The 24,532-nt window shown below is 36.4% G+C and overlaps 6 protein-coding genes across 6 annotated transcripts; 3 read left to right on the forward strand and 3 right to left on the reverse strand.

The window, feature by feature from the left end:
- Positions 1 to 652: 652 nt before the first annotated feature.
- On the forward strand, positions 653 to 1,141 carry MONOS_7000 (uncharacterized protein; the record flags this gene model as incomplete). Its single annotated transcript, XM_067877292.1, has 2 exons — positions 653 to 710; positions 894 to 1,141. The coding sequence occupies 2 exons, from the start codon at positions 653 to 655 to the stop codon at positions 1,139 to 1,141; spliced, it is 306 nt and encodes a 101-aa protein (XP_067728399.1).
- A 2,112-nt stretch (positions 1,142 to 3,253) lies between these two features.
- Positions 3,254 to 4,579, forward strand: MONOS_7001 (uncharacterized protein; the record flags this gene model as incomplete). The annotated part of the gene is made up of 3 exons (XM_067877293.1): positions 3,254 to 3,377; positions 3,506 to 4,173; positions 4,400 to 4,579. The coding sequence occupies 3 exons, from the start codon at positions 3,254 to 3,256 to the stop codon at positions 4,577 to 4,579; spliced, it is 972 nt and encodes a 323-aa protein (XP_067728400.1).
- A 4,197-nt stretch (positions 4,580 to 8,776) lies between these two features.
- Positions 8,777 to 9,840, reverse strand: MONOS_7002 (uncharacterized protein; the record flags this gene model as incomplete). Its single annotated transcript, XM_067877294.1, has 4 exons — positions 8,777 to 8,919; positions 9,100 to 9,127; positions 9,193 to 9,238; positions 9,542 to 9,840. The coding sequence occupies 4 exons, from the start codon at positions 9,838 to 9,840 to the stop codon at positions 8,777 to 8,779; spliced, it is 516 nt and encodes a 171-aa protein (XP_067728401.1).
- Positions 9,841 to 12,108: 2,268 nt separating this feature from the next.
- MONOS_7003 (uncharacterized protein) lies at positions 12,109 to 15,492 on the reverse strand. The gene is made up of 3 exons (XM_067877295.1): positions 13,233 to 15,492; positions 12,735 to 13,099; positions 12,109 to 12,582 (listed from the first exon to the last, which is right to left on the reverse strand). The coding sequence occupies exons 1-3, from the start codon at positions 15,431 to 15,433 to the stop codon at positions 12,245 to 12,247; spliced, it is 2,904 nt and encodes a 967-aa protein (XP_067728402.1). The 5' UTR covers positions 15,434 to 15,492; the 3' UTR covers positions 12,109 to 12,244.
- A 2,945-nt stretch (positions 15,493 to 18,437) lies between these two features.
- MONOS_7005 (putative histone deacetylase 2) lies at positions 18,438 to 21,746 on the reverse strand (the record flags this gene model as incomplete). The annotated part of the gene is made up of 7 exons (XM_067877296.1): positions 18,438 to 20,456; positions 20,590 to 20,682; positions 20,847 to 20,988; positions 21,051 to 21,189; positions 21,243 to 21,317; positions 21,387 to 21,504; positions 21,585 to 21,746. The coding sequence occupies 7 exons, from the start codon at positions 21,744 to 21,746 to the stop codon at positions 18,630 to 18,632; spliced, it is 2,556 nt and encodes an 851-aa protein (XP_067728403.1). The 3' UTR covers positions 18,438 to 18,629.
- A 243-nt stretch (positions 21,747 to 21,989) lies between these two features.
- On the forward strand, positions 21,990 to 24,420 carry MONOS_16767 (uncharacterized protein; the record flags this gene model as incomplete). The annotated part of the gene is made up of 6 exons (XM_067869639.1): positions 21,990 to 22,007; positions 22,057 to 22,153; positions 22,201 to 22,335; positions 22,394 to 22,497; positions 22,606 to 23,454; positions 23,595 to 24,420. 6 exons carry the CDS (start codon positions 21,990 to 21,992, stop codon positions 24,240 to 24,242), a joined length of 1,851 nt encoding a protein of 616 aa, XP_067728404.1. The 3' UTR covers positions 24,243 to 24,420.
- Positions 24,421 to 24,532: the final 112 nt, after the last annotated feature.

A 24,532-nucleotide genomic window follows, 5' to 3' on the forward strand; every position in this document is an offset into this window, starting at 1 on the left:
TTTTCGAATCTTAAACCGTTGGCATCAATTCTTTATTAATGTTGGTGCAATGTATGGAATTTGATAGCAGTGTAAAAGATATTTTTGAAAAAAATTTTTCAAAAGGAAGGCTTGTTTTCCTGAATTCAGACAAAAATTATAAAAACAGTAAAATGGAGAAGATGTGCAAATAACAAAAAAATATTGTCTGTTAATTGTCAATGGTTGCTCCAACGATCTCCTTTAGTACTAAAACACGTATTCTTGAAAACACAAAATAAAGTTAATGTGAATTGGCCCACAAAAGCTAAAAGCTCTGCAACATTTATGAAGGAAAAGTTAAACATTATCGTACAAATATTATTTAATCTTCGAAATAAATAGAATAAAAAGGAACGAAACTCATTGATTTAAACTTTGTTGAACGAACTATCTCGTATATAAACAATTGAAAATATGAATAATTGCTCTTGAAAGAAAAAATGAAGAAAAAAACGCTTGAATAACAAAACAAAAATAAAATCAAAAAATAATCACAAAACATGTCGGAAAATATAAAAAATGTAATTTTTTCTGGTTCTCCTATCTTATGAAAAAGCAGCAAAGACACAGTAATTCGAAAAACGCTTTTGAAAAATTTGTATGAAATATAACATCGAGGAAAACGCATAAAATGCCGATCAAAATTATTCCAACTACTACACCAACTATTATCGCAACTGTGACCCATGGTTTAGATTTCTTATTCTTTTTACTGTTATCTGAAGGACGAGTGATAAGATGATCCTTTATGCCGCGCTCCTCAACCACAATTGATGGGCTTGCAGATGACGTGGAACAGCCTGAGAACATCGCTTGGGACACTACTCTATCGTAATCTGTTGCGTAATATACATCGTTTCCGTCTTTTACAGCAGTGTTGCTTAGAAACGAGACAGACTTAAATTTGATCGGAGGATTTTCGGCAGACGCAGAGGCATCAACGCTGCCAGTTACAAAGACACCCCCACCTACCCCGTCGTTTGCGCTGCACGACGCAAACTGGCAATTTTCTATCAAAATGCTTCCACGTGCATTGAGTACGCACAGGCCCCCGCCGCCTGTAGCGCCTGAAAGAATGCCTGTGCTTATGCACGATGTGAAAACTAAGTCATTCAAATAGCATTTTTTCGCACCTTCATTCACAAATATTGCTCCTCCAAGAGATCCGTTGCAATTGAAAAACGTGCAATGTTCAACTGAGGAATGATTCCCTAGACATAAAGCCCCACCCCGAGATAATTCATTGGAATTCTGAATGTCTTGAAATGAAGATGACGAAGAAGCTAGTATTTTTGCGGCACAATCTCTAAAAACGCAATTTGCAATTCTGACGTCTTGATCTAGATTTGTTTCTGACGCATATATCCCTCCTCCTGCTGCAAAAGTTGCATGAGAAGATCGACATCTCGCAAATGAACAATTTTCAACTTTTAAGATTCCCTCGCTAATCATTTCTATTGCGCCACCTTTTCCGTTTTTATTAATGCAATCTTCAAAAGTATCCCCAAAAAAGGTTCTATTTCCGGAAATACGTTGAGGATCCTGATAGGTTGTAAGGCAGCGTCTGTAAGTATTATTTGAAGAAATAAATTTTTGATCTCTGTTTATTCCTGGAATTATTTGACCATATATTCCATTTTCAACATCAAAAAATGTTGAGTCAGTAATTTGTGATGTCGAATGAAATGAAGGGTATTGTGATGCTTCTTTACTCGGTGAAGATGCAAATGAAGTTGTTGATATATTTCGGAAAATACAAGAGCCCAAAGATACAAATACATCGCCACTTGAAGACAAAAAAAGCAAAGAATGGTGATGTTGACGTAATAAAGAAGGGAATTTCAATGATTCTGCTAAAAGTGATCCTCCTTTCAAAGGGAATGAAGCCAACGAATTAAAAGAAAAAGAATTATTATTATGTTTAAGTAATGACACATTATTGAAAGAAAGACAACTTTCATCACATGAAAATGGTATTGCCTCATCGTTTTCTATATAAATATTGCATTTGGAAAATGACATTGTTGAAAATTTTGAAATATTCACAAAGCAGCTCTCAACATGGCTAAATACTATTGAGTCAAATACCAATGATGAATTTGTCAAAGTTCCCCAGAATTTTTCTGTATCCCCTTCCTCATTCAACGTAGTACCAGAAGTGATGTTTGTGTTTGTGGAATAAAATAGTTTATGCCCAATGATTGACGGTATATTCATCTCAGCGTTAGAAAGGAAATACTCGTTGTTGAAGTGATCGCTTCTCATTTTACTTAAATAGATAGATGATGTAATCGATAAATCATTAAATTCACTTCCAAGGACATTTTGTAAAAGTAATAATAACAGAAACATCAAAGCTCTTGATCTTGATAATATTATTCATCTTTTAGAAATTATTTTTGATGAATAGAACTTTAACAAATTTATTCAACAAATTTTCCAATATTAGATCAATCTGAATTAGGCCTCTGCGACACATATTTTTTACATGCAATTTGTCGGTCGAGAAATTATTCATTTGTCGAAAAGATTGATATGATTGTTTTTTCCCGAATTTTACAATTCGTGAATATATCTGTATTACCTAAATTTCACTGTTTTTTTTCTTTTTATTTTTTATTTTTTATTTTTTATTTTTATAATTTATTAATTTTTTAATTTTTTAATTTTTTTTATTTTTTTTAATTTTTTTAATTTTAGAAAATTTTCAACCATGATAATAATATATTTTGTGTTTTGAAAACATATGAGAAATTTTTGAAAAAACTGGAGAAGATATATGAAAGGAATCCCAAAGATTACTGTTTTGTGATAAATTCAATGATTATGAATGGAAGATTTTTGTGATATCTTTGCTGTTGATGTGGATTTGATAAATGGCGATAATTTTAACGTTGTTATTTAAAAAGCTCGAAGAAAAATAACTCATGCATTAAAATTTTTCTATTCTTCTTCTTCATCCTCTTCCATTTCATTTGCTCCTTTGCTTCTGCCCACTTCAACACAGCCATCTTCAATTGACACTCAATTTCCATTTCATGCCGCTTCATCACAGCACCTCACATTACACTCTTCAACTCCATCTTTCATATAACAAGTGCCTTAACTTTCTCTTTTTCCTCCTCCTCCTCTTCTCATATCCTTCCTTCACCTCTTCTCAGTCGTTTTAATTAACCCAACTCCATCCTCTTCCCTTCATCCAATCACCTCCCGCTCTTTCCAGCTCACTCCGATGTCTCCTTTCTCCACTGCCAGGCTCCTATCCACTCCACCTGCTTCTCTCTTCTGCGGCATTTCTCCCGCACGCACCGCTCGCCTGCGCCCGCTCGCACAAAGTGTCGATAGAACAATACATCGTATGCTTTTAAATAGAATTGATTAATTTACAACTTTTTATAATTGATTTATTGATTTATTGATTTCTTCGACTTTGTTGATTTTATTTATTTATCCATATCAACGTTTCATAAACATCTCATAAAAGAAGAATCACAACGTCCATCATCAGCATCAAGACAACAACTTCCCGCTCTTCGTCGACCTTCTTCTCCTTCTTCCTCCTCCTTCTCTTCTTCTTCTTCCGCATTCACTCCAGGACGTCCTGTTGTCCGAGACTACCCTCTATTCCAAGGCCAAACACAAACGCAATCACAAAATTTGAATCAAATTCAAAGTCAAAATCAAACCCAATTCACTCCTCGCTTCACCAACCCGTTTGCTTCTGATGATTCAGATGTGATTGTGTGGGAAGCAACAGACAGACTGAAAAACACCAATGCCAATTTCTGTCCATTTTCTGATGCTTCTTCTTTTTCTACTTCTTCTCAAATGAGAGCTTCATCTGCTGGCGGAGGCGGAAAAAGCAGAAGAATGGTGCTTCCACCTCTTTCTGCTGTGAGACAGGCGAAAGAGAGAGGGATGACATCGAGGAATGTACATGGAAGAGAAGGAAGAGGAGAAGGAGAAAGAGAAGGAGGAGAAGGAGGAGAAGGAGGAGAAGGAGGAGAAGGAGGAGAAGGAAGTGAAATCAATAGAAATGGAGATGTGAGTGTGGGTGTGGATGAGAATGATCCGATTGTGCAGACAGCAACGATGCTGATGAATTCGAAGATGCAGAGAGCGTTAGCTGCTTGGAATGTGGACAAGCTGAAGGTTGTGTTAATTCTGTTGATTGAAATCATGGAGTTGATATTTATTTGTGATTATTCTTTTATATATATGTTGCAATTTTAAATGATGTCATTTATTTTTATTATTTAATATTATTATGATCATCTTTCTTTCTTTATTTTTTTCTTTCTATGTGTATAAATGAAATATCAACCATTCTATTCCACTTCCCTTCACTTCCCTCTTCTTCCCTCTTCTTCCCCCTCAGGATTTTTCACCCGAAGCAATCGCCAAGCTGAGCAAGCGGCTTCATTCGAAGGATCCAATTGCAGATGCCGAGATGCTGTTGAGAGATTTGAAGCACAACGAGATGGTGGAAGAGAAGGAAAGGACAAAAGGAAGATGGGAGTTCACTATTGATGGGGTTAAGAGAGAAAGACAGGTTTGATAGAAAGGATGAAATTTTTTATTTATTTTTGAGAAAGAGAGAGAAGGAGAGAAGAAGAGAAAGAGAAAGAAAAGGATTTTGTGATGTAATTGTTGTTTCATTGCACTTTTTGAGTGACTTTTATTAAGCGATTTAATATTTTTGGATTTTTTTTTGAAATAATTTGATTTTGTGGTGAATTTCATTCAATGATAATCTTCTTTTCCATTTCACACATCTTTCTAAACTTTATTACCATTTTCTTGTCAAATTTCTACGTCACTATCTTCTTCTTCTTCTTCTCCTCCTCCTCCTCCTCCTCCTCTTCATCACATGATTTTTTTAAAATCTTTTATTTCTTCTTCCTCTTCTTCTCATTCTCATTCTTCCCCCTTTCACCTTCTCTCTTCTTTCAAACAATTTCTTTCCGATAAATAGGATGTTCTTCGCTCCATCAGACTATTTTTTCATTTCAGCAACCTTCTTTTCTATAGTCTCTTCGGCTTCGCATATTGCTCCATCAGATCCTTCATCATCATTGAAGTTTCCTAATATTCATGCCATCTCACAAACGCACTCCAATAGAGCGACATTTCTTTCTCTGGATTATACGAAATTATCTGAACTTCGTTTTATTCACTTTTTGTGTTTAGAAAATAGAATTTCGACCCTTATATGTTATCACAGTTTCATGTTATAGAAAAAGAATCGCATCATATATTTTTGTGCAAATTTTAACTTTGAACAAAAGATTTTTACAATTATTAGTTACAATAACAGTCTTCAAACAACCATTTTATCATTTCATAGAATTACCGCAACAATCAAATGTTATGACTGAAACAACGTTATCAAATATGAATAAAAAAATCTAAAACAAAACAAAACAAAAAAAATAAATAAATAAATGTTTGTAGTTTGAAACACACAAAACTCTGTTTCTTCTTGAAAATAATGATTAAAAAGCGTTGTTTGAACAATGCAACATTTTAAATAAAATTTATCCAAATCATTGAACTTCAAAAAAAGAAATCGAAGCAAGCATGATTCAAAAATGAAAAAAAGTGAAATCTTCAAGTCAGTGAAAGTCTCAAAATAAAAAATAATAATTATTTGTTAAAAAATCATTTATTCACATTTATATTTTACAACTCGACTGATTTTTGTCAAACGACAGATCTTTGTCGTTCGACTGATCTCGACAAAGATCTGTCTATAACCCATTTTTATTATTAGAATTTTTGAAAAAAATAAAAAATTATAATTTTTCATTTCCATATTTAATAATGAATATTTATCGATAAAAAAACATAAATTATGATTTTATTTCGTTTTTCATTAACAAAAAATTAAAAAAAATGAAAAAATCTTTTTAATAATTAAAAAATTAAACTCGACAAAATTGTCGGTCGAGTTGTCGAGTTGTTTAAAAAATGTCGGTCTGTCGCAGAGGCTTAATCTGAATTTTGTCCAACTTTTTTGAATTGACTGTATCAATTCTGATTTGGCTCAATCTTGTTTGTTATCAAGAAATAAGAATTTATATAACAAATTTGATCATATTAGAGAAATATTTAACTTGTATTTTGATGTTTAGCAATTTATTTTTATCAACATTTTTATCCGTTATTCGCATGGCAGTTTGCTATATATAGTTGGTATACATTTAGTTCTTCAATGTGAAAAAGTCCGAAAATACAGATATCGCATAAAATACAGGACATCGCACAAAATACCGGACAAGATCGTTTTCTCAATAACCACTCACAGAGAAAATCTGATAATATTCCTCCAAATATATCATAACAATACTAACTCATTTGACATACAAAACTTTCAAAATGGCTTCATTTGTGCTTAGAAAAAAATAATTTTCAAAATCTAGGAAAAAAAGGATTGAGAGTTTCTCCGAGATTACAAAAAATTTTTTTTAAATATTCAGTCTGCACGGAAATGAAAGTCTGATATGCCAAATGAGTTTGTATTGTTAAGATATCTTTAGAGGAATATTATCAGATTTTCTCTTTGAGTGGTTATTGAGAAAACGATCTTGTCCGGTATTTTGTGCGATGTCCGGTGTTTTATGCAATATCTTTAATATTCATGTCTGTCTTTTTGAAAATGATAATGCTGAAATTTTGAATAACAAAAAAAAGTGAAAAGAATGGCAAAGAATAATAAATATTTTATAAATAATTTGACATAAAGGTAGATAACTTGGCATCTTTCAAGATTATTTCGATGATTGTGCATTTGTTTTTTTTTGAATAAAAATTTTTGGAACAAAACAAAAACCAGCAAAATAATCCACTTTCCGAAAAGAGTAATTGGGTGATTTTTTTTGATGTCATAAAAAATTGGGACAAAATATTTTGCTTAATGAATTTTGTTCCATACAATATTTGCGAAAGTTTTTTTCAATTTAGGAATTATTCAGTAATTATTTGTATTGTTACGATTGATTTTTTATGATATGATTGTCGAAAAAGTTTGGAACAAATCTCAGTTTTTTTCATAATTGCAAAAATTTTGCCCCAATTACTAAGTTTGAACAAAAAATTTTTCATTAAGGGTGGGGTTGAATCGATAATATTTCTGAAAAAATTTGCAAAAATTTGTATTACTATGTTATTATAATAATTAATTTGTTGATTTTAAATTTATTTAAATTGTTTTTATTACGAATTTTGAAAAAAACAAAAAAAAAATTCAAAAAATTTCGAAAATTTGATTAACAGAAAAAAACAAAAGTTTACTGATTTGTAAAACATGAAAACAATTATAACAATATGCTATTAATTTATTTTCTGTACAAAATTAGTTTAATGACGCTATTGGAAAGAAATTGCAAAATTGATAAAGAAGATCCACAAACATTTATTGAAAACAAATAAATTTCAAAGTTTAAACAACTCATTCACGATCATCTTTTACTATATTCATTTCTCCATCAAATGCATCGATTTCCTTCCGTTCTGAAAACAAAATATTATTGCTTTCCACTCAATTCCATCTTTCTCAAAACAAGGAGCTCTGTATTTCTTCAAAGAATATCATCGTCAATTTCTATTCAAATTCCTTCATCATGCACACTTTCCATATGAATTCGCTGTCCTAATTCGACAGTCACCCTTGATAACGAGAAATCCCTCTTTTATTCATTTTCATTAATTTGTGCCTGCTGCTCTGAAATGAATTCAAAATCAGTCAATAGACAAATATCCACATGTAAAAAAATAAATAAATACCAAACTGTCCTTCGACTGCATTTTTACATCATACTCATCTTTGAAGACAACATCATTTAAAAAACTTTCCTCAAAGCTTCAACTTCTAATGACTGAATTCAATATGAAATTTTTCTCGACAAAATTTATTGTTTATCTTATAGGATGGTTTTCTCAGCCCACCTGCAGAACTGTTAATGTAAAGTCAAACTTATAAGTTTTTGTTATGATCTATACCTTTAAAATGTTTTCAACCACACAAACAATATATCGTGTTTATCTCATCAATAACATATAGTGGACGGATATGGAGCTGAGAGGAGATGAAAGAGGATTATTTGTGGGAGAGGGCGGGAGCTGAGTATTTTTTAGAATGTTAATGTTTCTAGAGGGGCTTTTGTATGAAAGAAATTTTGAAACAAAAGGGTGGGGAAGGAGCATGTGGAGATTTGGAGAAGATAATGCAGAAAATATAGAGAAGTGGATGAGGACGATGAAGGAGGTGATTATTGTTGATTGGAGAATATCATTTTTGTAGAGATATAAAACAGGGCAAAAGCGGGAAAGAAGAGGACAATTGAGAAATGTTCAAATGGAAGATGTGTATTTTTTTTAGGAGAGCAGAATACTTTTTGGAAGAGAGAAGAGAATGCTGAAGTAAAAGAGGGGATTAATATTTCATGAGAATATTTAGAGCTGAATGGAAGAGGAAAATTGAAAGAAAAAGAAATTGAGAGATTATAACATTTTCTGTTAGTGAAGGGTAAGGCAGGGATCCCACAAAAAGGGAGTCAATTAACTTTGAGGGAATGAAATTCTATTGATTCACTTGAATATGAAAATCAGAAATAAAACAATCGGGATTATTATCTCCTTTCGAAGCCACAATGTTTAACGAAATTTTTTTTCATTCTACAACATCATTCAAAGCCTTTTCAAATCTTTTTTTGAAGAATTATCAGACCGTTAATGGTTTTCTTTTTGTTTGCAATCATTTTCCTTCACCTTTTTCTTTTCCTTCCTCTACACCTTCCTCTACACCTTCCTCTTCACCTTCCTCTTCACCTTTATAATTCACTTCCTCTTCTTCTTTTGTGACATTTCCTTTCGCTTCGTGTGGATCAGGCAATCGACCTTCAGATCAAAGTGAGCTGTTCAGTCAGAAACTTGATTACATCATCAAAAAGTTTTATCATTTGATTGCCTGCTCTTAACAACAACGTCATAGATGTTGATGCCTTCTGCAGCTTCGCTGGATGCACAACTGAACTTCTTTCCTCTTCTACAAAGGCGCGTTTCACTCTTCTTCAATACTTCGTACAGCTTCTGTAAGCAGGTTGTGCTGAATGTGGTGAATAGGATTTGAGCAAAGAATGGAAATGTGAAGAGGAAGGAGCTGCCAAGTACATCGCACTCATCCTCTCTGTTAATAACTCTGCCAAGGAGCGAAGAGCTAGAATCGCATATTCAAATGGAAGAGACAATAAAAGCAATTCACAAAAGTAAGTTGAGTGCAGCTCAGATGAAAGTGAGACAACACGAAGAGCCAAAGGCGAAGACGAAGACGAAGGAGAAATACGAGTTTTGCACATCACAAATTGATGCTTTCGACACAAGGCTTCTACAGGCAGTAATAGAAAGGAGGAGGAGGGATAAGTGAAGAGAAGAAGGAGGTGATGAAAATGAAGATGAACAACTGCAGATATTTTGCTCGCTCGACAGCACACTCTCATCTGCAAAGTTACACGTTGTAAACATCACGGTCTCCTCAACATTTGCCACTCCTCCTTTTTCTCCATTGCCACACACCCAATTGTCTGCCTCTTCTGTTCTTGTTGGAACTACGCCGAAGTCACTCAGGCCTTCATCTCTAGCCGCAAACTCCTCTTCACTAACATAGAAATTCCTCTGCTTATGTGGCAGTAGCTCCACCTCTTCCTCTTCTTCTTCATCTATTTCTTCCTTCTCGCTGCCACCGATTGTGACTGTGCCGAATACTCGTGCGATTCTTGGGAAAAGCGTTTTAGGCAATGCAGGTGTGTTTTCAAGTAGCATGGTATCAGCTCCGAGTGATGTGCTTGAGCAGCAGAGGATGGTGCTGAACTATACAGCTCATGTGGCTTGATTGAAAATTCGTGTGGATTGTGAAAATGATGAGAAAAAGGAAAAGATGGATTTGGCAGAGAGATTATAAAGGCACAGAAAAAAGTTTCTCATAAAAGAATAAGAAGAAAGCTGATGAGGAAAAAGCCTGTGAAAATTCCAACCACCATTTTTTCAGTTTTCCTTCCTGAAATCAAAAATCGAAGTTGAATTCAGCAGTAAATTATCGAAACTCGAAAAGTTTCTCAACGTATGCATTTTCTAACAAATCATCTTTATTCAGTTCTTCTTCGTTTCCCATATTGTCACCATCTTCTCCATTGTCTTCTACTCCTTCTCCTCGTCCTTCGTTCTCTTCTTCTTCTTCTTTACCATTTTTTTCATCTTATTTTTGCTCCTCTTCTTCTTCTCCAAAATTGCAATTTACGTTACAATCTTTATTCTCAATTATTGGCAGTGCTTTCAGAATGACCAATCGAGAATTCCTTGTCGACGACTCAGGAGAAATCGATGAAGTTCTGCCCAACAACGATGAGAGCGAATAAGGATGAGAGCAAGGAAATGCGAATGATAAGGATAAAGTCTTCAGGATGAGCCAAACTCCGCTATGGATGGAAGAACTGGATAAGCTGTTGTTTTACTGCTTCTAATGCTGCTGAGAACCGAAGGAAGAGAGAGAAGGGAGTGGATTTTGAAGAAGAGAAGTGAACAGTTTTGAACATCGAAATGAGTCGCTTGTGAAGCTAATGATAAAGAATCTATCGTGTGTATTGAGTATGATGATTGGGAGAGAGTCAAATGAGAAAAAAGCAACCAAAGGCGAAAAGGAAGAACAGATAAAGAGGATGAGGAAGATGAAAGTGAGAAAGAAATAGCATGTACAAAAAAAAGAATGTTGGTTGAGGAGAATTCAATGTTAATTTCGACACATGAACTGCAAGAGCAGGTATTTTGGAAGAACACTCAACGAACAAAAGGAGAGTTTTAAAATGAGGAATGGAAATGAAAGGAAACGATATAGTCTTTTGAGAAGGAAATTTTAACTGCATTTGCAAATTGATTTAAAGAGAAGTTTCGATGTTAAATCAATAGTTATTATTAACTGCAGTTTCCTGAATAACACAAACTCTGTTTGCTGATTCTGTTGAACCACACAGCTGAAACGGAGATTTGACAAAACAGTTTTTGCTGAAGAACTGGAAGAAAACAAACCTTTATCATCCTTTATAAATCATAAGTTTTTTATCTTCATTACGATATTTTCCATTCTTTATTTAAAGTGTTCTTTCAGTATTTGCATTGTTAAGCATGTTATCAAACTTTTTATTTTCTTTTAAAAAATTGAAAAATCAATTTTTTTTGAAACTTGATCAAAAAATACTTTTTAACTTAAAACATATAAAAGGTGTATGAATTTTCGTATTAATAAAAAAACAAATTTAATTCACAGAAATAAAGCAAAATACTTGCAAAAAATCAATTTTACTCTTTGATCAACAAATACCACAATAAAATTTATTTTTTTTGATTTTAGATAATTTTTTATGTTTTCAAAAAAAATCACCCAATTATTACAAAAATTATCGCATAAATAATAACAAATTTTGAAGGTGTCAGTAAAATCACTTGCATTTTTTTTTTCCTATGAATTCAATTGAATGATACAAAAGCACTTTCCAAAATAAACCCAAAAATGAGAGACCTGGAAAACATTTCATTTCGTCATTACTGTTTGTGCAATAAATACTGGACAAGATCGATTTCACAATTATCACAAGAGCAATTATTCTGTTTATTTTCCTCTAAATATATCTCATCAATACACACTCAATTGACAAACGAGACTTTCAAAATAGTTTCATTTGTGCTCAGAAAAAATTAATGATTGAAATCTCAGAGAAACTCAAAATCCTATTTCTCCGAAATTTCAATCATTAATTTTTTTCTGAGCACAAATGAAACTATTTTGAAAGTCTCGTTTGTCAATTGAGTTTGTATTGACGAGGTGTGTTTTGAGGAAAATAAACAGAATAATTGTTCTTGTGGTTATTGTAAAATCGATCTTGTCCGGTATTTTGTGCGATGTCCGGTATTTTATGTGATATCTGTATATCAAAATTCATTTTGTTAAAATATTCGTCTCATTTAACTATCATAACTTTTACCAAATTTTCTTAAACGTTAAAGAATTTGAAAAAAAAAATATTTTGCAATCAATTATTAATGCGCGCTTGCTTCTTTTAAATTAAAATTTAAAAAGAGAATTGTTTGCTTTTCTAATTGTTAAAACTTTTTACAAATTCAACAAACAAAAATAAGTAAAATTTAATCCTAATAAAATGCTTTAAATAAAAAATCATAACTTAGAAGATGAAGCAGAGGCTTTTATTTGGGAATAAAGATCAAGAAATGGTTTACTCTCCTTTCCAAGAGGATATTCATTCCCATTAAACGGTAGCTTTATTGAGCCAACAATTCCCTTCCCAATCGAAGCTAATGCAGACGATGAACAATGCACAGAAATAGCAGATAAAAGAGACGAATGCGTTTGCTCAATCTGAGAAAGAATTTTCAACGGAGTTTCCTTCGGAGTAAGCCCCGACCCAATCACATTCACACGAAACGATGCCGATTGATTGCACATTGTCATCAGGAGAGACAAGGGGACTCGCGTTTGCGGATGAAGCACATGATCTGTTAATATAAAGATTAAAAATAATAAAAAAAAAATTAAATTATGAAATTAATAAATAAAAACTTAATATTTTCAATGACAATAAACGTTCAATCAAAATAAAAAATAAAATAATTCAAAAAAAGATTCCATTCTTTCATTCGAATCAAACCAGGGTCCACAAGTTGCTTGATAGTGCGGAACAGCTCGTCTGTCATGGGATGCTCTGCTCTGAGTGCGATTGAGCACAGCAGCTCAGCACACAGCACACGTGTCTGCCATTCGTGGAGCGTGAGCCCTTCCATCAGATGCCCCAACACCATGTCTGTCAGCAGCGGCTGGCCTTCTGTCAGAAACCAGCAGAACTCGCCAAGGAACGTGTACAGCGCTCGCTTGATCTCTTCGGATGTGGTGCGGTCGATGTTCTCAAACAGGAACTGAAGCAGCGTCGCCCGCTCAGACGGGCCGTTGAGACAGCCTTGCAAGTAGATCGCCCAGACAAGCTCGCTGCATTCAGAATGAAGAATCACATGACATCTGATAATGCCAATGAAAATAGAAAAATTTTGAATAACAAAAAACAAAATACAACATTATAAATAAATAAATAAATGTAAAGAAATCATCACGAATGCATTATTCAAATTCAAATTCAAATACAAAAACAAACCTTTCTCTGGAGCATGTCGGAAGAAGGAACAGCGAGCGAAGGATGGCCCACGCAGTTGTGACAAAAGAAGGCGTCACAACGAGCCGGCGGAACAATGAAGTGAGGAGAGGCTCCCAATAAATTGGAGCAGGCGAGCATATTTCTGTGTCCACAAAGCGTATGAGATGATCCGGCTGCACAAAAAATAGCTCGTCTGGTGAAGACCCAGTGCTATCAGAAGGGGTAGAAGAAGAAGATGATGATGACGATGATGAAGATGAGGCAGAGGAAGTGATGTGACAATCAACCAGCCACACAAGGAGCTGTATGGCGACTGATCGGATGTGAGAGGCAGGGTGTTTGATGTGAAGCATGATGACAGGAAGGAGCTTGTGGAAGCCGCACGCTGCTGCTTCGATGCCCATCCGCTCGGCGACTGTCTGGGCGAGTATCATTGCAGTGCGGAGGAGGCCGTGCAAGACAGGAGACGGAAGAGGCAGATTGCGCAGCGCTGGGTCCATGCGAAGCACAGAGGCAGTGGACGACGAAAGAGAAGAAGAAGTGGAAGAGGAAGAATACGATGACGATGACAAAGAAGAGGAATTTGCAGAAGACTGAGCAGCCGAAGCCGAAGAAGGAGGAAGGATCACACCGCTCTGGACAGCTGACGACTCCTGCTGCGCTTCGAGGGCAGAGCGGTGTGCGCGCTGGATGACTGACACGAGGGACGCCACGATCGACGGCATCACTTTTTTGGTCCCTGCGTCCCAGTCAACTTTGCACATTTCGCGGATCGCAGTTAAGTACGGAGAGAGCTGAATCCAGGGGAAATCAGAGAATGTCAGCATCGACGAAGAAGAGGAGGCGGGAAGAGAGTCTGGGAATGAGTAGAGCGACGAGTCTGTCACGTGAATAACAACAGCAGGCAACGAAGTCAGCAACGAACCTCCCATCTCCCCTCCTGTGGCACCAGTACGCTTCGTTTCCTCAATTGCCTTGTCGGTTGGGGATGCTGCGCTCCCAGCACTTTTTGAGCTCCCACCGGCACCTGCTCCGGAACCAGAGCGAGTGGCAACGGCATTTGGCGTATCCACATCGTCTCTTGCCAGTCCAACAAGAATTGAAGTGAAGGAAGCGATTCGCTGCTTCCATGTTGCAGCAAGTTGCTTGCTCTCTTCCTGGGTCTCAGCAGTTTGCTCAGGAGCTTTGGTGCCAGTTGAAGAAGTGACTCCACCTTTTGATTTACCAGTCGATGCCAAATTACTTGCAGAAGTAGAATGAAGTGAGTTAGACTCTGCCATTGATGCAGTAAGTTCGGATAACTTAGCAGAATAAAATTTGATAATTGTGAATATTAAATAAATCAGCCGAACACGAAAAAGTGGATCTACAAGCGAAGAGACAACAGGCGGGGGAGGACAAATTCCTTTTCGTATCAATTCAAGATATGGCTCTCCAGGATTATCAAAAATATGAACATAATTAGCACAAATGTTGTGAGTAATTTGTGAAATAACTTCGGAAGTTTCCTCACAAAAGCTGTCTCGTAATATCACAAGAACAGAGGAAGCAGGAACAGGAAATGGGCACGAAATTGCAGAAGCAACCGCCTCAATAAAATAATCAAATGGACTTCTTCCATCAACTTTAATTTGTTGGGAAAGCCATTGGTTTGTCATCAACGTATTAAGAGCACCAATTTGTGCAACAGTTCGATCAAGAAACACAGCATGCTCGACAGTTGCTTTGTTTTGAAATATTCCAACTTTTTGTGCGTATCTAGTATTAGTAGAAGGATTTAACATGGGCTTTAGCAAAGCAAATAACTGAACAAGGCTTTGTTCATCAAAAGGATCCTTTGCATAAATTCCCATCGTTTTAAGTGCAAAACAAGTTCTAATAGGAGTTGCCTCTTGTAAGCCAATGTAAGAAATCATTTTTCTGAACACTTCAACACGGTGTTGAGGCGAAGCTCCCTTATGAAATAAATCTAAAATGTAATGGACATAAGTTACAATCTTTCGATGCTGCTTTGGTAACAATAACTTTAAAATTAAAATAGGAAAAATGGAATATGGACCCTGCTTCAAATATGACAGTTGTTTCAAAGATTGAATTATTGCTCCATCTTTTCCTTCCGCAATGTTTTTTTCCAGTTCAGTTACCAAGAACGGTAATTCTATCCCAGTAACTTTTGTGGATACGAAAGGTTCAGTTGTCATTTGTAAATTTATTAATAATGTCTAGAAACAACAAAAAATCAAATACTTCTGTGATCAATAACCATTTTCTTTTGTTGAATGAGAAATTTCTTTAAGCGCGATAATCTCGCGTAACAAATATCCAATTAAAGCATTAGCAATCGATGAAATAAACATTTGAATAAATTAGAAGATACAAACGAAAGATATAAAAGAAAACTATTTCGAAGTTCGTAAAACACGCAAAAGCTCCATTCAAAAGAAATTGAGAACAATGAAAAATCAATTATTACCTATCAAAATGTATATTTTACATTCAACTTGCATTGAATGACTTTTAATAAAGGGTTTTGATTTTTTTCATATTCTAAAAATGAAATTAATTCTTTAACATTAATAATAGACCTATTTTAGTTAGAATCAATAAATTCAAATATGTTAACTCAATTTCAATTACCTTCAACTTATCCAAATTTGCTTAATCTAATTCGAATTCCCTTAAACTTTTTTTTGGTTAAAAGGGCAATTTTATGATCAACACAAAATGATCGCAAGTTTTTGTTTTTGTGCATTTTTCACTCACTTTGAATGAAAACTGAACAAAAGATTATGGCTCATCATTAAAAAGAAATGTGTGTGATCAATTTTTAAAAATTTTTGTGTTTTATTTGTCAATTTTTCTTAAATGTGACTTTTTTTATTATTGATGTATTCTCTTTCACATACACAAGCTTTGCATATTGTTATATGTTTTGGATGTTCCATTTTAGCTTTTAACGAGATTCAAATTGTATTATCTTAAATTTTTTTATATTTTGCAATATTTTCATTTCAACTTCAATTTTTATTGGCTATGAAATAACAAAGAATGAAAATGAAGTTTTAGTATAAAAAATTTTTTCTGAAAAATAAAACAAAAGAAAAAATCTTATAATTCTAAAAATTCTTTTTCCTTTTTTAAAAAAAAAAAAAAATGAGAGAGAAATTTGGTGAATGTTTATTTAAATAAATGATAAAGATGATAATAGCCTTCATGTGGATATTTGAATACAGTGATTGTTATTTTGTTTGACTATGATTTTCATTGGATGAGAAAGAAGAAGATCGTGCTCGAGATAAGTTTGAATCTGAAGATGCAGAAGAAGCTGATTGTTGAGAAAATAAATGATGAGTTGAAATCAATTGCAAAGACGAAATTGGAGTATTTAACTGTGGTTGAGGAGAAATTGCCGTTTCATTCAGTGAAGCCTGAGAAGAATATTGTGTATTTATTAGGGGCAAAGGGGAATTCAATAAAAACTGATTAGATGAAGTCGACTTCCGCAAACGAGTTGATTCCCATTGATCTGGAAGAAACCAAGAAAAAGGGCAACTTCTTGGATCATCATCGTTTATTCTTTCTATTTCTTTCAAATTATCTTCATTTCTTTCAGAATTATTGAAATTGACAGTTTTTCTTTTTTCTTTTTCTTTTTCTTTTTCTTTTTCTTTTTCTTTTTCTTCAGAAGTTGAATCATCATCTATTTCTATTTCTTCTCTTTCTTCTAATTCCAATAATGAATGTTTTTGTTTTTTCTCTTGATCTGGATGCTTGGAAAATCGTTTGCAGTATGGGTCATCTGATTCTGTTGATTCTTCTAAAAATGATAAATAATGGAAATATGAAAGTGAAAAAATGTTCTTTTCATGCTCAAAAGAACAATATGGGTGTAAAAACAAAAACAAACCAATTCTTTGGATTGACTTTGAATATTCAAAAGTTGAATTCTCATTTGCAAGATTAAGTTTTTTTCTTTGTCTTTCTATATACTGCTCGTTCGCTTTCTTTTTCGCTTCCTTTTTTTGATAAAATTGAGTGTGAAGTTCGTTAATAATCAACTCGTTTGCATCGCAATCTGATTTCGTTAAAGGATTGTGTAAAATGTGAAAATTGGTTAAACAAACTGAAACAATAAAAAAATCTTCAACTGTTTTAATATCCATAGGCCAATTTCTTCTGAACACAGTAAATAAAGTCTTTAATCGTCCAAAAAACCTTTCCACAATAACCCTGTGCTTCGATAGATATGGTGTTCCTTGGGGTTTTGTAATAATAGCTCCCAATTCTGCTTTTGCTCCCATATAGGCCGAGTCTGCCATGATTTTGGAACCTTTGAGATGTTGAGAGAAGGTTGGATAGTGATTTTTGAATATTTCATAGTCATGAACGCTTCCTGGGTAAAAATCACTGATTGTGCTGGCTAATCCGTTCTTTGGGTTGACCCCAATTTCAACTTTAACACAGTAAGAATGATGTTTTCCACTAAAAAATTTCATTCCATCTGCCAATTTTCCACTTGGCCTGTTAATAGGCACAATTGTGCAATCCATAATTAGACCAACCTCTTGCAACTCTTTGATTCTATCTTTACGAAAAATCAAAAGTAAATTAACAAGTGTATCTTTTATGTTTCCAACGATGCTGTGTAATAACTGCGTAACTGAGCTATGTGATTTGTAAAATGGATAAGTCAAAAGTTCTGTCATTGATGTTGAGCCCAAATGAAGGAAATTGAGTAAAATAAAAAGTTGTTCGTCAATATTTTGAATTGCCTTTTGCTTTCCACGATGTTGAGGTAACTCGTAATCAAGAAGAAGAAGCAACATATCAAATTCTGTTCTTGTGAAACCTGTCAAGCGGAAAAATCCGTGAATGGGATCTTCGCTTTTTTTACAAGCTTTTTCTATTAAGGAATTTTTTTTCTCTTCCGGAGTTATTGGCGTGTGCGTTGGAAGCGTTATTCTTTTTTCTGCACGCTCAAGAACCTCCAAAAAATTCAATCGTTCCATGCCAAATATTTATTTGCAAAATTTCAATTGATCTTACACCATTTTTTGTTCAATCAAATTTATGATCGACAAACCAGCATTTGAAGTTTTGAAATTGATTGAGTCATTTTGAAAAAGAATTTGTTTTATCGCATTTTTATCAAACTTATTTCAATTTTGTTCCACTTTTTCTAATTGAAAAAATATATTTAAAATAGGTCTAATAAAGAATAATCACTTTTACATGAATTTTCAAATCAAAGAAAAAGCGGATAAAAAAATCCAAATGAATGAAATGAAAAAATGAGCAAAGCACATAAAAAATTTGAATTTAATTTTTTTGTATTTAATACAAAGCAATCGTTGGTACCATCTGAAATATAAAAACAAATGTAATGAACGCGAAGTGTTATTGTGTTGTGGGAGCATTACCTTCAGGAGGAGGGAGAGGAGCAGGTTCAGAAGAGACAGGAGTTGCAGCAGGCAAAGAGGAAGGCAACGCAGCAGGAAGAGAAGGAGCATCGCTTGTCTGAGGCGGCTCATCCAGTTTCATCCTCATTCTCTTCTGCCTCTCCTCTTCGTCTGTCTCCAGCTCCATCTCCCTCATCTTCTCCTTTTGCACCTCGTTCATCCGCTCTTCCTTCAGCTTCTTTTCAGCCTCTGCTGTCGCACCCCCTCTGCTCAAATCCACATTCCGCGAGCCGCTTTCCAGCTCGCCTTCGTCCGGATCTCCCCTCTGCGTGTCAATCATCCGCTGTGTGATACGCTCTCTGTCCTCTCCCTTCGCATGTGTCGCGTGGAACAGCTGCTGCTGCCGCATCCCTTGCACCGACGTCGGCGCCTCTGGATCGATCGTCAGCGACATCCCCGTGTCGCTGTCATACACAGCCACCCTCGACGACGGGTTGAACAGGCTCGAGCCTTGTGACACAGGCATATTGTCAGAGGAAATGCTGAGCCCTGCCAATGACAAACCCGATTGGGGCAGTTGAATGTCAGTCGAAATGGCTACTTTCCCGCTTTTCGGCGAGCGGCGGGACGAGGAACCCTGGTGCTTGCTGTCGTCCTCTTCGTCATTGTCCATTCTGGATGCTTCCTTCGGATCATTCCTCCTCCTCCTCTCTCTTTTCTTCTTGCTCTCTCTCGCATCCTCATCGTCCTCGTCATCATCCTCGTCATCGTCGTGGGTCGCAGCCAGAAACTGCTCCGCCCGCATCCCGCTCCTCTCCGCATCGAGCTCAATCTGCCTCCTCCTCCGTCTCGCTGCCTTCTCAGCCGCAATCCGCTGCTCCAAGTGCAGCTGAGCTTTTCTTGCCCACTCCATCCCGTCAAAGCCAGACACATCCACTCTCCGTGCAAGCTCTCTCATCTGGTCGGTGATCAAGCGTGTCGTTGTGAAACCGTACGGCTGCATTGCCCACGGCAGCGGCTGGCACACAAACGAAAGCGGATCCCGAAATATCGCATCGTTCCACTTGTAGCCAAACCCTACATCGTTTGGATCCTTCGCATTTGATGAAGAAGAGGATGTGGATGAAGCAGAAGTTGACGATGATTCAGAAGAAGAAGATCGCTTTTTAGAAAGCTCTGCCTCTTCCTCCGGCAACAGTGCAGATGCGCTAAGTGACAGTTTGCTTCTCTCTCGTGTGATTCCGTGCTTTGCCGCGTCGTACTGTTCAGCAGCTGAGCCAGTTGGTGGGCCCATCCCCAGCATCTCAGTCGTGTGCCGCTGCTGCGCATACGTCATCCTATCTTCGTCCTCGTCGTTCAGCGCAGAGTCGAGATCAGGGTCAAACGCCGGGCGGGGTATAGCAGATGCAGACATCACAACAGATGGCGCACCTTCGATGCGGGAGAGCACATCCAAAATACGGACGGAGTGCGCCCGAAGCGACTCGATGCTGTTCATGTTCTCCATCGTCGAGGGCACAATGTGCAGCCTGTATGAAGGGCCGTAGTACTGGAAGAACTCGTTGAAGGGGAGCACATCGTCCAGCTGCGTGCCCAGCGCGATGGCTGTTTCGTGTGTCCAGCAGCGTGCGACGTTGCGGATGGTGTACCCGCCACCTCCCAGAAGCAACAGGGGCAGTCCAAACGACTTCACAAACTCGACACATTCTCCATGTCCGCGCAGCGTCAGGTTGAAGCACCCGAGCCGATCCTGCGTGAGAGAGTCTGCCCCGCACTGCAGGACAACAGCAGTGGGGCGGTAGACATCCATTGCCTTTGCAATGATCTGAATGAGGAATGAAACGGAAGGAATGAAAGTGTTAAATTATTGATGTTTTGTCGAAAGTGAAAGATTCATTTTAAAAAGAAATGTCATGTTTGAAACTAAATAAAGAACTTAACAACAAAAACATTCAAACTGGTTGGAATATGAATTGAAAAGTATGGTCATCAATTCCATCTTTTAGGGGAAAATTAACAGCATAATATTTTCCTCTTCCTGCTCCGATATCCTGAATATAATTCATGCAAAATGCGAATTTTCAAAAAAAAATTCAAAAACATATAAAAAATAATAAATTTGAAGATTGAAAAAAACAATTAGTGATTTTGTAAGATAAATCAAATAAATTAATGTGAACTTTTTGTTCTTTTTATAAAACTAAAATTTGCAAACTTTTATCGACCCAGTGCCAGGAAAGAATTCACCATATTTATGAAATGAAATAGTCATGACTCGATCAGTCGTGTAAAATGCTTCTTCGACACCATCACCATGATGCACATCAATATCAATGTACATTACTCGCGGATGAACTCTTTACAAAGAAATTTCATAAAAAACTTTAAAAAAAAGTAAAAATCAAAGGAAATATCAAACTTTAAAAGTTCAAGTATTGCCAAAACGATGTCATTTACATAGCAAAAACCAGAGGCTTCTGATTTTTTTGCATGATGAAGCCCTCCAGACCAGTTGATTGCGACATCACACTTTCCTTGATTCAATCGCACTGCCCCTCCTGAATAAAAAAGTTATTTTAAACAAAATGTTTCAACTTTTTGTTCAACAAACCAACTGATCCACCAGCAGAAATTTGACAATAGCGGAAGAGACCATCAAAAATTGTACAATCATCACCGAAGTTAACTTCAAATCATGCCAAAGAACAAAATGTTTCCAAATGACATTAAAAAGTGCGATAAAAATGCTTCATACATCTATTTGCATGGGCTTTGTAAAGAGAAGCATTTTCAGGAGAGATGGCATGAAGAAAATTTATATATTCCTCTGAGTGATAAGCCTTCATTTCTTCTGGCATTAGCAATCTTGGTCGCTGAAACAATCAACAATGTTTTGAAAACAGAAGTAAAAATCAATATCAAAAAAATTGAATTGTTTAATAATAATTCATACAAAAATTTCCATGTCTGAATACAGTCCATAGTTCAAAAGAAGGTTATGTGTCATTCTTACACGATGGGGCTTCATGGGATGACCAGGTGCGTAAGAAAAGTTTCCTATGTCATTGTCATAAAAATAACTTACGCGCGTTTTGCTCATTTCTATTGATCTCATGCCTTTATTAACTAAATTGATCCATTAATTTTTGTTTGTGCGAGGATGGCAGCAAATGAATCATCGCCATTTTTTAATCTATCAACTTCTGAACGTGAAAAGGAAAGATTTCTAAAGCTGAATAAAGATGAAGAAGTTTCTTCATTAAGAAACTTAAAGAACAAAAGTTCAACAAAACTACGCCAAGGAAAACGAAATACCTTTATTTTTAAGAAAAGAAGGGAAACAACCACAAAAGGCACCATGGAATTTACCGAAGCTGTTTGACATTCTTTTGCTGATTTAGTGAAATTCTTTTTTTTTTGAACAGGTTTCATTGCTTTCATCTTCCATCACTGGACTACAAACTCAAGACAATACCCAGCTCATCGCAATCCTGACAAATATTCGAAACGTTGTTTCAAATCGTTTGCTTTTTATGGTTGAATTATTTTGTGAAAAAGTTTTGAAAAAGAATTTGGAAATCAGCAAGATAAATTTGAACAATTTTTTTTGGGGTGCGGTATTGTTGATCAATTGCTAGGATTTTTGAAACGTACAGATTTACCAGACATTCAAGAACAATCCATATGGATCTTTTCTGTTGTAGGTTTATTAATACTTTTTTTTTGACTCTCTAAATGCATTATAATTGTTTTTTTTCATAGGATATTCTTTTAAAACGCGATCTCTCGAACAGTGCTCTTATTATGGACTGTTTGAGCATGTACCTCTCCTTCTTCAATCACCTTCATCAAACATTAGAAGAACAGTATGAATCCAAAGAACTTCACAGATCATTCACTTTGATTTCTATTTCTTTTATCACTTAATCTTATAACATTGACTATATAAATTCACAAACTCGACATTTATGAAGGCAGCGTTAACTGTTGGAAATTTTGCATTTAGCAGTGATTCAATACGTGATCAGTGCATAATGTGCGGAATCCTACCAATGCTCATATTTTTACTAACATCTCCAGCATCAACAACCGAAGAAGTTGCTGATGTCACATATGCAGTTGGCATTTTGGGGAAATCGACATATCGCGTGGAAGCAGAAAAGTATTTTTCTTTAATGGAATCGAAGGATGATGCTGAATCAAGCAATAAAATAGCACTTTCAGATGATGTAGAAATACCAACAGCTCAAAGTGATGGATCATCTATGTTGTTTTCAGGACCTTCAGGCAGTTCGATAAGCCAAGCAACTACCGCAGCACCGTCTGGAATGTCTTATATTTCTTCTTCGTCATCTTCTTCCACCAGCTCTCCGATTGGGCAGCCTTCCATTTTTATTATTGCGGAGCAGCAGTTGCTGGCAGCTGTTCCCACGCTCTGTGCGTTATACCTGAGCGGAGATTCCGAAATTTCGAAAAATGCTTTTCATGCACTGGCTTATATTTCTGAAGACAACAAGCGAGCTGTTGAGGCCATGCACTCAGCTGGCGTGTATGACAGGGTTTTAAGGATTGTTAGTACTTCTTCTCTGCTAACGTCTTCTGGTACAGAAGCTTCGCTTGCTTCAGGAATTCCTGCGTCTGAAGTCATGAGTTTTGTGGTTATCATTGCAAATTCCTCGTTGGCCAATACAAATGTCGCTCTTGATGTGTCCAATGGTGGAGGCTGCGCTTTTTTGATTTCTTGTCTATCAAACAGCGTCAATGAAATTAGATTGAAGGCTGCTTGGGCACTTGGAAACTTGGCTTCCGAAGGAAAAGATGTTGTATGCTCAAAAAAAGTTTCAAAAGCATTTTGATAGTTTCATTTTTCATTTTTATTCCTTTTGTCTAATTTTAATTTTAATTTAAAAATTTATATGCGTGCATGCGTTTGTTTGTGTTTTAATAATATTTTTTATGTCAGTGCATGCGTCTTGTGAAAATGGAAGTTCTTCCTGTGGTGATGCGGCTGATGCCACTCGGCCCTCCTCGCGTGAGCTACGAGATGGGGATTCTGCTGCAAAACATGTTTGGGCTGTCAGATGCGATTGTTGACGAGGCCATCATGGAGCGCATCCCGCTTGCCCTTGCCGCGCTCCTCGTCACCACCGACCCCAGCCTCCTTTCGCTAGTCCTGTCTCTCCTTGTTGTCACAGCCCGCCGCGCCGAGCTGCTGCGCCGCCGCGAGAAGCTGCAGTACCACCGCGAGAAAGAGGCCGCATCCCAAGCTGCACAGCCACCTGGCGCTGTTGTCTGCATCCGCCCGCCTTCCAACGCCGTGGCTGACGATCTCGCCGAGGGCGATGCTGTCCCGCAGCTCCAGGCCATCGCCCAGTCGCCCAACGCAGAAAACAGAACAGCTGCCGAGTTCCTCCTTCTCCTTGTGGAGCGCGAGGAGAAGCGGGGCACAGGAGAGATGGACGAAGACACAGACTCCTCTCCCGAAGACACAGAGCAATACAATGACAATGACAACGATATTGACAACGATGATGATGACGATGCTGATGCTGATGTTGATGATGGAGCCATTGCAAACAGCAACGAAAGCGGTGCCATGGACGTGGCATAGTGAATTGTGGGGTCTTTTCTTGTTTCAATCTTTCGATTTCGCTTTCCGTTTCCCTCTTCACTTCGCTTCACTTCTCTTCATTTCACTCATTTCGTTTCATTTCGATGAGCGTTTGTCGTCATCATCGTTTTTTTTCCTTTTTTCCTCAACGAAGAAGACACTTCAGCGAAGCACAGCAAACCCAACAGCTCATCCTGCTCCTTGTCAAAAACTCAAAAGTTAAAGCAACAGCCAAAACACTCCAACGCCCAAGAAACAGCGAATCCAAAACACCAGCAGCTGTTTCTGCT

The sequence above is a fragment of the Monocercomonoides exilis genome, assembly GCF_001643675.1.
Source record: "Monocercomonoides exilis strain PA203 chromosome Unknown scaffold19-1596985, whole genome shotgun sequence".
NCBI classification, from domain to species: Eukaryota; Preaxostyla; order Oxymonadida; family Polymastigidae; genus Monocercomonoides; species Monocercomonoides exilis.